General features: G+C 37.4%; 1 protein-coding gene across 5 annotated transcripts in view; it reads right to left on the reverse strand.

The window, feature by feature from the left end:
• The window catches only part of OSBPL9 (oxysterol binding protein like 9), a 64076-nt gene that overhangs the window by 11984 nt on the left and 38239 nt on the right, over positions 1 to 13853 (reverse strand). For 4 of the 5 annotated variants that reach the window (XM_061344839.1, XM_061344841.1, XM_061344843.1 and 1 more), the window contains exons 7-11: positions 9005 to 9034; positions 8098 to 8148; positions 3644 to 3682; positions 514 to 607; positions 81 to 182 (exon numbers count right to left, since the gene is read on the reverse strand). In XM_061344839.1, coding sequence (XP_061200823.1) covers positions 81 to 182; positions 514 to 607; positions 3644 to 3682; positions 8098 to 8148; positions 9005 to 9034 — 316 coding nt within the window. The remainder of the gene's footprint in view (positions 1 to 80; positions 183 to 513; positions 608 to 3643; positions 3683 to 8097; positions 8149 to 9004; positions 9035 to 13853) is intronic. The other variant, XM_061344840.1, reaches the window with a different exon arrangement.

Here is a 13853-nt window from a genome sequence, read left to right on the forward strand (position 1 = left end):
GTAATTACATTAGATTAGGTAACAAACAGTATATATTCAGGTTTTGCTTCTTGTGCTTCAATAGGACAGTTACACAGTACCTGTACTATTTGGTGTTGGAGTCTGATTTCCAAGTGATGCTACTACAGGTCCCACTGGCAAAGATGAGGGTCGCTGCTCTGACTTGCACAACTGAGCAGGTTCTAGGGGATATTTTGATATGTTAAACCCAAAATTCACCTTTAAATATGAGAATTACACATTTGTTGGGAAGGAGATAACACATTACTTCACCTTCAAAAATATAATCCTTTTCTATAAAAGCCATGCAGACTGAAAATCATGTTTCCATCACTGCTATCTAGCTCTTATTATTCAGCAGAGATAGCATTTTAAAAAATTGCAGATATTGAGTTAAAAAGCATTTATTTTTTCTCAAAATTACAGAAGCTATTCAAGATTATGCAGCCCCTCCATCACTGCAGCTGCTCTGCTTATGAACATTTCCACTGAGGTTCTTTTTGTACACCATACCTGGAGGTATAACTGCTTGGGAAGGCATTGTGCTGATCACTGACTGTTCCAGAGGACTGGGCTGATACACTGCGTCAACTGGGTTTATAGTGCTCTGAGACAAAAGAAAAGCACATTTTTTCTCAGTTAAAAAAAAAACAACCCCTAAACAATAAAGCATAGATAGCAATAACATTGTGAACACAAGAAATGCCCAAATGCAAGATAGTGAGTTCCTGAGAAAGTAAAACACAAATTGACAGTTGAGGACATGAGAAATACTTTCAAAGTGGTAAGACCTTAATATTTTACACAGACTTGACACTATACTGAATCTGCTACAGATCTGAATTGTGTTATAAAGAGTTCTTATTTCAGGTTTGAGCTTCTGCTATTCTTTCCAATGCCCATTAATTAATGTGCATGCAAAGAGTGGAAAGTTAGATGCAAAGTATCTGCAAGAATTAAGATGGGTAATCTGTATTTTTAGAACCCTTTTTTTTTTTTTATTTCCAGAAAAGTTAATTTGTCCAGACCATAGTAAATCAACCCATAATTACAACATGAATCATCAGCATGCTGACAGCCATGAAGTGGCTTAGTTGCCAAAACTCTTTCCAATGAGAAGTGACAGTTTTCAGCGCATCTCCAGTAGAGGACATTTCAGTCTACTTATGAATGTGGGCACTTTGAAAATGAAGCACCAATTCAACTTGACACTCACAAAAATCACTGACTTCATTATGTGTTCATGGCTTTCACACAGCAAGCCTCTTGAAAATCAAAACTGCAATGCTGTTTAATCCAAATTAGCATGATTTTTCCTTGCTTCACTGGCCTGCTTGTTATCACCTAAGCATTGCTTGTTATGTATGTTCACATACAACAACCAGAACTTCTACATTGTTCTGGGTTGTTGACTGGATAAAAGGCATATAAAACCCTTTTCTAAACATCCTGCAATTTAAAACCACTGATCCATGTCAGAACTGTGAAAATCTTTGCCTCAGTTTGCTAGGAAATCTTGCTGCTGTGCTTAAGCTGAAGAGTACCAAGCACAGGGAAGGTCACAGAATACCAAGTTCTACCTTTTTTAAAAGCAAAACTGCTTTTAATGTAGATGAAGTTTGCCTTTAAATTTAGTCAGTATGCTCATTTCTATCCTCTTTTTAGATCAGTATTTAAAACAGAAGAGAGTCTTCAACTGTTCTTCCTTTCTTTTAGTCTATTAGCTTCTATTTGCACACAGACTGAGAAAAACGGGGTCATTTTAAACTTCCTCGTCCCACTTTCCTACAAAAAAAAAAAGAAGCTTATTTCTTGCCTCTTTTCCTGATTAATTGTAATTCTGAACTTTATCCTGCATTAAAAGTCATTAAAGCGGTGAAGATTATTTATAGCACAGGACTAATTTAACTGAAAACAAAATTATCATTCCCTGTTTATCTTTTAAAGATCTCCAGTTTAAAATAAAAGGCATAAAAATTGTTTTCTCCATTTTCAATGGTGTTACTAGCCAGTATACAAGTAAATACTCCACTATATATACACTGGTATTCCACTGTATTCCAGCAAAAAAAAAATCAATGTCCCTTACACATTACTTCAAGTGCGTGTGCAATTATAATGCAACACAGGTAGGTCCCTGTCTCACATATTTCACAGTTTAAAATCATGACCCTATTTCCAGAGTTAAGCAACTTAAGAATCAAGATGGCCCTATGATACACAGGATGCTCTTGCTATCTCTGTCTCCCCTAGTTTTTAGGGAAACTAGTAAGATATATGATACAGGACACTGCTGTGTTAAAGTGAAAAACAAACAACAAAGTAACTTTGACTTTGTATGAAGAATTGTAATCTTATCCTTAAACAATTCTCCACACTGCAACGTGAACTGGAGTTTGTTGTTAGGTATTTTGGGGTATGCCTCTATGGTTTAGAAACAGATGAAGGCAGACTTGAAAGTTTCCTACTCTGAGTTTAGGAACAACTTAAAAACAGCCAGGCAGAAACAAAAAGTCCATCACCCCACCATGGTATCAAACATTAATCATATTCCTGCCTACATTTAAAATAAAATCCTGACCTTTAGGTCAAGATAACATTGACCTCAATAGCATGAAAAATTCAGTCTTCACAACCACTAATGCATCAGTTAATATATTCTTACAGAAACACTTTTTTTTTCTCTTCCCATTATGAGCCAACCCACAGATAATTAAGAGTAGTGGCTAATCAAATTCACACTACAGTAAGCTGTAATATGTATGTGGTATTTCCAAGGTGCAGACCTAATGTGTATACCACCTGTCCCTGTGGTAGTGTCTAGCTGCATAACTTCTCCTTTCCAGGGCAAGTGACAGAACTTCTCATTGCACTAAGACCTGAATTATGTGGTTACCCACAGAGTAATCATTCATCTTATTTACAATAAGCACGAAACCAGAATCTGTATGTGCATTTTTACTCCAAAGTTCATACCAGAAAATCATGCTGCTAAAGCTGTATATAATGGAAAGACAAATAAAGCTTGGGAATTATTGTCAGCTGTAATGGAAACACATTATGATTTTTAGAGTTGTGTTTTATTGAAACTAATCTCCTATTAAAAGTATCTGAAATGTACTCAAGTGACAAAAAGAGAATGAAGAAAGAGAAGTCACATGTGACTGAAACCAAAGAGGACAGAAGTTACATTAAAAACACAGAAGTTATATTAAAGAAGAAAAATTGCTTAAACAGACATAATACAACTTTGCTTAATTGAGCAGCACTGTAGAAAAGACAAACTACTTGAAGCACAAAGATAGCCGAGTATTTCATACATAAAGATACTTCAGATGGAACACAAAACTGTTTCTATCCCCATCATTTCCCTTTCATCTGTTCACATAGAAGGTTTCTATCCCAGCGTTCAGTCATAACAGTGCCATTTAAGACAGTCAGTATAAAACTGATCACTATATTTTCTAAAGGCAAAGGTGTTAGCCAACCTCAGAAGCTAATGAATCAACAGTAATTTTAACAAGACACTGGAAGGAGCAAATCAGAGAAAGGAAGAAGTATGTTGCAAAATGAGTGGAAATTCAGGTCTCTGTTCACATGTTCTGCAGAATTAAAGGGAGATAAAGATTAGATTTAAACTTACTATAAGTCCATCTGCGTGCTGCTCCTCATTATTTTGGTCCTTAAGGAAAGAATGTTCAAAATATCAACATAACAATCTTGTATGACTTATCAGTTGCGTTAAGCGAGAACAGCAAGTTTCTCTCAGGAATGTTTACAGTTTCAGCCATAAAATGTTCCTCATCATGTGATACAGTAACTAAACTTAGAAGAAACAATTCTGTACACAGTCACTGCACCCCTGAAGATCAGTGTTTGCTGAGGATCTGTCCATGCAAGTTTGACCAACTTTAAAAATACCCTTTCTGCACTGCAGACTACAGTTATGCTTTATAGCACAGGCTCTTCCCAAGCACCTAAGAGCCCCCGCAAACGTGGTCTGCAGCATCAGCGAGTCCCTGAAAACCAAAAGGCATGAAGCTCTCAGTTTCTGAAGTACTGTGATTAGCATACAGGTCAAGTTTCCAAAGGCCCTTTTTGCTTCTGAAAGACAAAAGCACCTGTACATGTTAAATGCTTTTAACTTCTGCTTTCTGGTATCCCCTAGATTTATAAATGGTTTTATTTACAATCTAGGATTTTGGGGTGTTTGCCTAGAAGCATATGTGAAAGAGCAGGCAACGTATGCAATAAAGCTGTCATCAATGGAAATTACACTAGCAACAGACAAGTTACAGCAATCTACACTTAGCATAGTTTTAACACTGTACCAGCAACAGTGTTTCACTGAACACTAAACCAAATCACTTCTGCTGCAAAGTTCACATTAGCCAGCATACCTATGTTCAGTGGAAACCTTAGGACTTGTATACAAAGTATTTCCCCAGATTCCTAGATGTTAAAGTTAAGAGAAATAAGAGAAAAAAGAAGAAGTTGTGATAGTATTAAGAAAGTTGGCACATCCTTATGCTTTGATACCTTATAGTCTTTCTTAGGTTATATAGTTGGCAATAGGCTGCTCAAATCTCATGTCTGCTGGTTGCCATTTCTTAAGCAAGACTTTCTAGGACACAAATGATACTAAGGGCTAAGAGTTCCACTGGGTTGCAAACCATTGAGTTCAAACATGTAATGTTTTACATATAAAACCCCCACACGATGCTATCATCTGTAAGACTTAAGAAGTAAAACACAAAGATGCTGCACTTGTACTGAAGCTTGCTATCCTTCCTCAGTAATGCACAACCAACAATGGCATGTTGGTGAGGTAAGGAAGGCAGAAATGCCACAGAAGTAGGCAAGCAAGACTGACCAGAAACAGTGAAGTGAAAATGGGAAAGCGAAGATGGAAAACTAAATATCTAAATTACAAAAGCTACTTCTTAAAACACATATTTCTAAGACTGTAGTCTACCAAACCAAGGACAGATCATGACATGTATTTTACAACACACATATCAGCAAAGCTGGACATCTTCAACTGCCATACATGCAAAGGGGATAACATGAGTCTAATGCTCCACCTGTCCACCCCACTTCGTTTATTTTGATTACCTTTTGATAAGTGATGTATGCATTACAACATATTCTTATTTAGCCGGCATTTAGTTCATTATACTGAAAACACCTTGGGTCACCTCAATGACAAGTGCCATGATTACACGATTGATTTATCAGTAACTAAGGAAAATTTAACTGTCCAAGCCCTAACGCAGATTGTTTTAAGAGTCCATGAAACAGCTCAACTTAACACACATTTGAAACAAAACAGAACCAAACCCCCAAAACAAAGCAAAACATGGCTGTATGTTTGAAACTGATTTTATGTTCTGAGAGAGGATAAGGGGTGCCTATAGGGATGCTGCGGATGGACTCTTCATTACGGATTGCAGTGATAGGACAAGGGGTAATGGGTTAAAGCTTAAACAGGGGAAGTTTAGATTGGATATAAGGAGGAAATTCTCTCCTGTTAGGGTGGTGAGGCACTGGAATGGGTTGCCCAAGGAGGTTGTGAATGCTCCATCCCTGGCAGTGTTCAAGGCCAGGTTGGACAGAGCCTTGGGTGGCATGGTTTAGTGTGAGGTGTCCCTACCATGGCAGGGGGTAGGAACTAGGTGATCTTAAGGTCCTTTCCAACCCTAACTATTCTATGATTCTATAACATCAATGTACAAAAACAACCAGAAGGTAATTGTGAAGTTTGCTTCCTAATGAGCAAGGCACTGTAGAAGTAAAACCAGGGTGCAGGGGTGGTTTTGATTTCTGCAGTGTAAGTCAGCAGCCATACCTGCCTTATAGCTTGGGGGGGGGGGGGGGGGAAATCTTGCAGAATCTTTCAAGGTTCTATACCAGAGAACAGAAAGCTTTCAGTCCAACAAAATACATGTTTACATATATAATGCTTCATACACATGCAACATACAGAGCTGTAAATAAAGTCTTAACCCCCCCGTATTCTTAATTCCCTAGAGCAGTAAGAAATCAAGATACCAACAGTTTATAGAAAAGGCAAGGGGGAACAGAACTGCCATGTAGTCAACAAGTATAGCTGCTTGAGAGAGAGAGATGCAGCAAAGGTTATTGAAACAGTGGGAAGACTTAAGAGGGTATTTTTCACTACATGTGTATCAACATCTTCAACTAACTACACATAAATCACTCAATGAAACTACCTTATCTTCAATAGCTCTACAAAAGCTTTAGATATGGTTCAGCAAAAAACACCAAAAAACCCCACTCCACAATGGATAAACCCACCTATTTACACTGGTTAATATCTACTGGTGCTGAAAGGACTTCAAGGTCTGTCTGATTTAGTGCAACAGAAAGCAAGTCTTAGTATCTGTAGCGGATGCAAATTCCACCTACCTTGATGCTTATATGGTAGTTGGAGCAGTAAAGCACTGAAAAAATGGCAACATCTGCCACTACAAGTTCAGTTTTGTCCATTATAAGCAAACCACCTAACCAACTTCAAAGTATGCTTAGCACCAGTGCAAGATGAGCAACCATATTTGTTTATCCTCCAATAAACTTACTGATAACAGAATGGAATCTGGTAATTCAACAGAAGCAAGAAAACTAACCCAGCCACCTATTACCAGCTTTAATCAAGAACCTTAAAAGCAGATTATAATTCTGATCATGTAGCACAGCTTTTCTAAGAAAGGAAAAATACTGTAGGAATTAAACCTCTGTGAAAATAACTTGTAGAGTAACTAATAAAAAACAAGCAAGTCCTTTGTTGTACGAAGTTTCTCCAACAGCTACTTTAATAAAGCAAGTCACATATGGTGGTGCGAGAAAACTAGGCAGAAAACCATCTCAACTATGCATAATTGACTCTATCAAATCCCCAAAGAATGACATATAGTCTGTTTCATTGTACTAATACAATTCTAACTATATCCAGTACTAACTAACAGCAGATTGTTAAGTATTCACAAGACTTTTCTCGCTATCACTATGGTGAAGGACTCAAATAGTATCACTGCATGTTAAAGACTGTTCTAAGCTCTAGATTCATGTGGCACTAAACTATGTCAATGTACCTTACTACTTCTAAAATACTAATGGTTTTGTATAAACCTGTTACCTTACCAACCTTTTCTTCAGAATTTTTTAAGCTACTGATTTGCAATATAATTTCACAAAATATCCACTGATCCTTTTAGTAAATGACTTTTGATCCTGCAAGGTTCTAAATACTTCAATTTTCACTGGCCTCAAAATTTTGTAACATGTGTTATCTGGCATCTCAAATGGAGCCTAACAGCAGTACTGTATTTGTGAATTACAGGAAACAAAAGGTGATCTAGACTACAGAAAAAAAGTGAAGAGTCTATGCCTGTTTCTGAATCAAGAGGAATGTGTTCTGATTAAATTCAGCTTAAATTCAGAAAACACCATCTTCCTTCACTTTGGATGCAAGACATAAATCAGCAGCTCATAATTAACGGATCCTAAACGCAGTATGTGAAGGCCTGTAAGGTCAGAACTTGACCAAAAAAAGTAAATTCAGGTCTCATCATGTTTTAAAAAGTAACAAAACATTTAAGTGAGAAGCACAAGTCCGTCACCCATATTGCATTCTCAAAGAACACAATTCTTACTTCAAGAACATCCAACATCATCATGAACTTCAGACCTATGAAAATCTCAACTGGTTTAGCAAGGTTATTAACTATTTGTTAGTCACGTTCTTAAATGAAACAGGAAGAAGAGTTTTGTTGTTTCTCTTCTGTCACCCCTATGTTCATTTAGGTTCTTATCTAGTCTAATAGCAAACTCTGAAAATGAAATTTATTTTGGAAGAAAAGCTGCATCATCAACACAACTGTTACCACAAACATTAATAGGACTGTTTGCTATGGAACTCAGTATCTCAGAAACTTCATTAAAACAGTAGCATAAATCACCTTATACCATTTTTTAATATATATGTATTTATCTCCTGTTTCAGATAAAAGGCACTTCTAGATCAGTTGTTTTCACATAGATTAATGCTGTATAATGAATAGTTGACAGTGTACTTACTTTAGCGATCTGTAGCAACACAATGCAGTGTTTTATTGATTCTACCATGCTCTAAGAAAACAAAAATAAGAGGAAAAAGAAACTTGCATTACTATTCTATAATATTTTGCATTACAGGTATTTGTATTTGTTATATAGAATATTAACTGAAATAGTGGGTGAGAATTAAAAGGACACTCAGTTCTGTAGAGCCCCTACTTTCCCTTTCCCCCTTTTTTTTTCTTCCAGAGACAAAAATATAGCAGTAGAAAACTGAAGTGTCCAAAAGCCACACACAACAAGGTTGTCAGGGTGAAATGTAGGTCAGCTTCAAACAAGTAAATTGCCATGTGAAAAGAAGCTGAGTGAGCTGTGCTTGTTTAATCTGGAGAAGAAAAGGCTGAGGAGAGACCTTATCAATGGGCATCAAGATCTGATTGGGATGGCAGGGTGTAAAGAAAATGGAGCTGCACTGTTTTCATTGGTGCCCACTGACAGGACAACTGGCAATGGCACACATATCAAATGAAAATACAGGAAATCCATCTTAAACCCAAGGAAACACTTTTTTACCCTAGAGATGATCAGACACTGGAACAGGTTGCCCAGGAGTTTGTAGAGCCTCCACCCTTGGAATTACTCAATAGCTAGACTTGGTCCTGGGCAACCTCCTCTAGCTGACCATGCTATGAGCATGGAGTTGGATTATGGACTTTCAGAGATTCCTTCCAACCTCAACTGTTCTATGATTCTACAATGCTAGACACAGATCTGAATACAGCACCAGAACCAGGCTGCCTTTGCCATCGCACTGTTGGAGGTAATATGGATTCCCACTTTTCTGTAAAAAGCTTTAAACACTTCTCCAAGAAAATAAGGTGAATTTCAGAATCTGTATATAATAGATATAAAAACTGAAGAAACTTACACTAGTTGTTTCTTTGAGACTTTCAATTTTCTGTAAAAGAAAAATCACAATAGTCGGTTAAATTTCCAGCAGCTGGGTACAGACACTGTATCTTGATCTTAAATTGAGGGAGGAAAAAAAAAAGCAACCAACATGTTAAAGACTATATCTGTATATAGATACAATTTTCATTTAGTAATTGACAAGACATAATCAAACTTCAAGATAAAGCTTAAAGATGACAAGGTTGGGAATTTCTGAGCAGTGACATTATATATATTTACCCATCAAGGTCTACACTTCAGTTTTGCATAACATCAACGAAAATAAAACGCAGTGTGAAAACTCCAAGTTCAGTTTGAGGCTTTATATTGTATACTGAACAGTGGCACATGTCACTAATCAATATTACTTGAATTTACCATCATTCATGTATAATAAACGTATGCAGTTAAGCACAGCTTTTTAAAAATCACAGAAAAGAACAGTGCACACGTGTTCTTGCTCTTTCTAAGCCTCAACTAAAAGTGCATCTGGAAATCTGCCCACTTAATTTTATCTAGAAACACTGGTTCATAAAGATTTCCTGTGTGGAACTGCACTTCAGGCATGCAAAAGGCATCTGCATGCCATTCTACATATTAGCATGTGCTATCCAAGGAGCATATGCATCCTGTTATGTCCTTGGGTCTGCCTGCAGAAGCCAAAATTATTAAATTGGACTCAGCACTGACCCCCTCCTAATTCAATTACAGGACCTCTGTGCTTTGATTAATATGAGTGTCTTATGTGACTTGTGTCACAGCCCTTTTGATTCTTGAATAATCAAAGTGGTTAAAGGAACTTTTTTCTCCCATAGCACTGCCATCCAAATTCCACACTATCAGAGGGCAACGTGCATTATAAAACTACAGGAATGAAGTCTCAGCTCATGGACAAAAAGAATGTAACAACAGTGATGGCTTCCCAGACAATACCTGGGGAAGATTTATTCGGCTATAATCTGTTCCATACACTACTCATAAAGATGCTATACATTTTCTTTGTGATTAATTGGCAAGAGGTGGACAAACAGCACCCAACTTCAGCCTTTTCCAATGGAAATTTCCATGCTGATCTAGGAAATAGCATATCAGGGATGTTGTATCACAAAGGTATATTACATTTACATCAGCTGCTAGCAGAGAAATATGCCACCAGCTACAAATTATACTGTTTTGTGGTTTTTTTGTTATTCATGTCTTTACTATACTTTCAGTCCAAACTTTATCAACACATATTGAACAAAGCATTTAAAATATGACAGCAGTGAAGTTTTGACCCTTTCAGCACCAAAAAAGAATAGGTAATGTACCCAAACACAGATCTTGTCAGAGGAAAGATTATGCAGTTGAAATAAATCACTCAGTCTCAAAGCTTTACAGCCAACTGCAGGCAGCCATCAAGAGTTTTGATTTTACTTTACCTATTTTTCCCCCCAACATTTTATACAGTATTTACAGACCAAATAAACTCTATTTCATTCCCTTCACTGATACCACCTTTGCTGAAAAACTGAAGGTGACATCAAGGCCATATAATGGAGTTCAGTCACACTGGTATTCCCCTACGCATTGGGAATTTTCTGAACAACAAAGACATTGTTATTCTTACACACAGGTAAAGACAAAAGGGTATTTTGTCCAAGATGACACAGAAGATTTGAGACTGGAAAAACCTCAGGACTCCTGGTTTCCAAGGCCTGTCCACAAATTACATAATCATGATTTTTCCTCTATGGAAATCTTTGTGAACTGGCCATCTTAAGCAGTAATAGTATGCATTGATCCAGTATTTTTCACATTTGGGCTGTATAGCTACCTTGGCAAGAATACAGCACAGGGAACCAGAATATTGTTGTCTTCCTATGTTCCCAAAATTATGAAGAACAATGCAGGCAAGTTAGACAGACTCAGCCCCCCGGAAAACCCTTCTGAAGGGCACCGTCCCTATCCTTCAGGGCTATGCAAACACTGATATGGAACTCTGCATTTTCATGAGCTGTGTGTTTTTCACAATGGTGATGTAAAATAAGGTTTGTAAACTCTTTGCCATAAGATCTCACACAAACACACTATAGACATGACACTGGGAAAAAAAAAACAAGTAGACAATCATTAGCAACAGAACTAGCATGCTTAAAAGAGTGGATGGTTTAGACAATAAGTTAGAAGAACGCTTGTATCTCATGTCATCAATTGTACACAACTACACTGCTATGTATATGCTCTGCTACAATCCTTTTAACTTTATTCTTACTATCTTTTGTTTAAACTTCCATAAAAGTAAGCAATACGGATAATTTAGAAAATATGAAGCATAAGGAAAAATCACAAGCAGGTAAAAAGAGGTATGCTGAAGATAAACATTAACAATAAAAATAAAATTTAAGAATATAATGTACTACTAGAAGTAATCATAATTTTCTCTCTTCAACATCCCTACTCTCTGAAAACCAATGGAGATGAAATCTTAACAAGACAGTTTCCCTAGTTTTAGGTAATGAATACATATATTTTCAAATGAAACATCAATTTCCTGCAGACTTACATTTGCAGAATGCAGCCACATGCTATACCTAATCTAATTAAATTGCAGGCTGCCGCTGAAACTACTCCATCTACTTGCTGCTTGTTGCACATCCTTGGCATCTGATTTTTTATGAAGCTACTGGTGACCCAATAGAAAGCTAATTTTATTTCATTGGACATGTTTTTTGCCTCATTCAATGATCCTGTCAGTACAGAGGGATCAGCTCATTCAGCAAAGAGGGAGCAGAGGCATGTAGGCGTACCAGCCAACTCTTGGAACCATTGAGATGTAACCTGAATCTACAGGCTCAGGCATGGATTTACTTCACAAAAACTAATCATTGTGTAGTAGTGTAGCAAATAGCTTAAGCAGGGTACACTTCCCTGTTTAAGTAACGTCAGCTTTGTTCCAGCTTGCCAAATGTACACCTCTGATGCTTTTGGATACTTACAGTTTTATTCTCCCTGATATGTGCGGTCAAGATAGTTTCACAAAACTGAACAGCAAGGTTTACTTCAAGTTCTTGCCAATAATATTGCTAACACTGTAAGAAAAGTATGGTACTATTCTCATCTTCACCTTGAAACACCACTACCCTCAGGTCGTGCAGCTTCCTCTACTTCCCACATAATCAGATACATACATTGTACTGAACCAACAAATTCAGCAAAACTGGCAGCATTGGTAGTTATAGTATGCTTTCAAGACAGAATGATCCCACTACATAGTAGTAGTAGTTGTACTTCTGCCAGGGGTATCAATATAACACAGCAAATTCACGATAGTCACTATTTCCATCTTCAAATTTCATTGTCACATCTGTTCTGTATTCTTCCAAGTTCAACAGGATTATCATGTCTCAAAGACACCCAAGAGATCTTAAAGCATCTTGGAACACCTATACTCTATACCATTACCTTCAAAATCCCAAATATTCTATAATGAAAACCTAGCTGTCCTGGTTTCCAATGCTCTGTACACTTGCAAGAACAATAGCTTGGGTTATAGATGTCTGGCAGTATCACTCAGGCAGCTGGGAAGCAAGTAACATTCAAATAACCAAATCTTGTTTCCTCAGAAGAAAAAAGTATGGGTTGGATGGAAATATCCTGAGGTTACACTTAGCTCACAGTCTGATAGCTGAACCATACTTCCATGAACAAATAGGAGAAGCACTCAATACAGTCTCAAAAGCCTCTTAGCTGCTTTAGTACAGGAAGAGACATGATCAAAAGTGCTTTGGCAGGTCTTTCATTTTTAATAGAGAATAAATATAGTAATAGCAACACTCATCGAGGTTTAAAACCAGAGGAAGCTGACCTATTCTGAACAAGCCTCCCGCTTTCTCTATAAAGTCAATCTGTCTGTCCCATAGACACCTTGCAGAGATAAAGAAAGAAATCAGCACAACATGCAGAATGCCTCCAGGGATTAGAAGCACTGTCACAGGGAAACTGAAAGTACTGCCTGGTCGGCAAAGAAGCATCTGGAGGGAGGTCAAACTTGAAGGAGAACTCTTCCCAGTAGGACACACTGAAGGACAAACACAAAACCTTTAGATCTTCCTCTTTTGGTCACTTGTCTACAGATTAAACACATTTACACAGAGAATGCTTGTACTTTAAAATGTTATTTTAAAAGCCTGTACGTGCAGAAGGACTCCAGACAGACCATCACTTGTGAAGTCCCCAAGACGCCACACAACACATCAAACAAGACGGATAAAACATGAAAGGTCACAGCCATTATAAATAAGTAAACTAATCACAGAAAGCATCAAACTGTTTTCAAAACTGAAACCAAACACCAGCTTGGTTTTCGTAAGTGAAACTGGGGGGAAAGAGGGAACTAGGATGAAATCCACCACTGCTTTATGACACTGGAATTATTGCATTTGCTGAAAACAAAAGCAACACCTCAGTAACAAACCCTTCATAAGCAATTGTTAAATCCCTCCTCCACACCACACCAATTAACATACAAAACCAGCATGCTACTTAACTGCCAGACCCACACCATCAAGGTATGCTTAGGCCTTAAACATAGTGATCTGACTTATGAACTTGACTTTAAAATGGAATGGGAGTGATGCAAAAAAACACACACTCACTATAAAAAGGTAGCGCTCCCCACAGAGCAAGTTACATTTCTGACATCCTCACCTAAGGTGAATGAACTGTGGTATTCCCAGACTTCCAACATGTGGCTCGCTAGTCACAGAACTACACAGGATGCAGACTGATTATGTGAAACACATGATTCTTAGGGTTGTTTTTCTTCAGATTACCTCTGCTATTCC

Source organism: Neopsephotus bourkii, unplaced genomic scaffold (genome assembly GCF_033783945.1).
Source record: "Neopsephotus bourkii isolate Nb327-2 ecotype Australia unplaced genomic scaffold, CSIRO-AGI_Nbou_v1 NB_234, whole genome shotgun sequence".
NCBI classification, from domain to species: Eukaryota; Metazoa; Chordata; class Aves; order Psittaciformes; family Psittacidae; genus Neopsephotus; species Neopsephotus bourkii.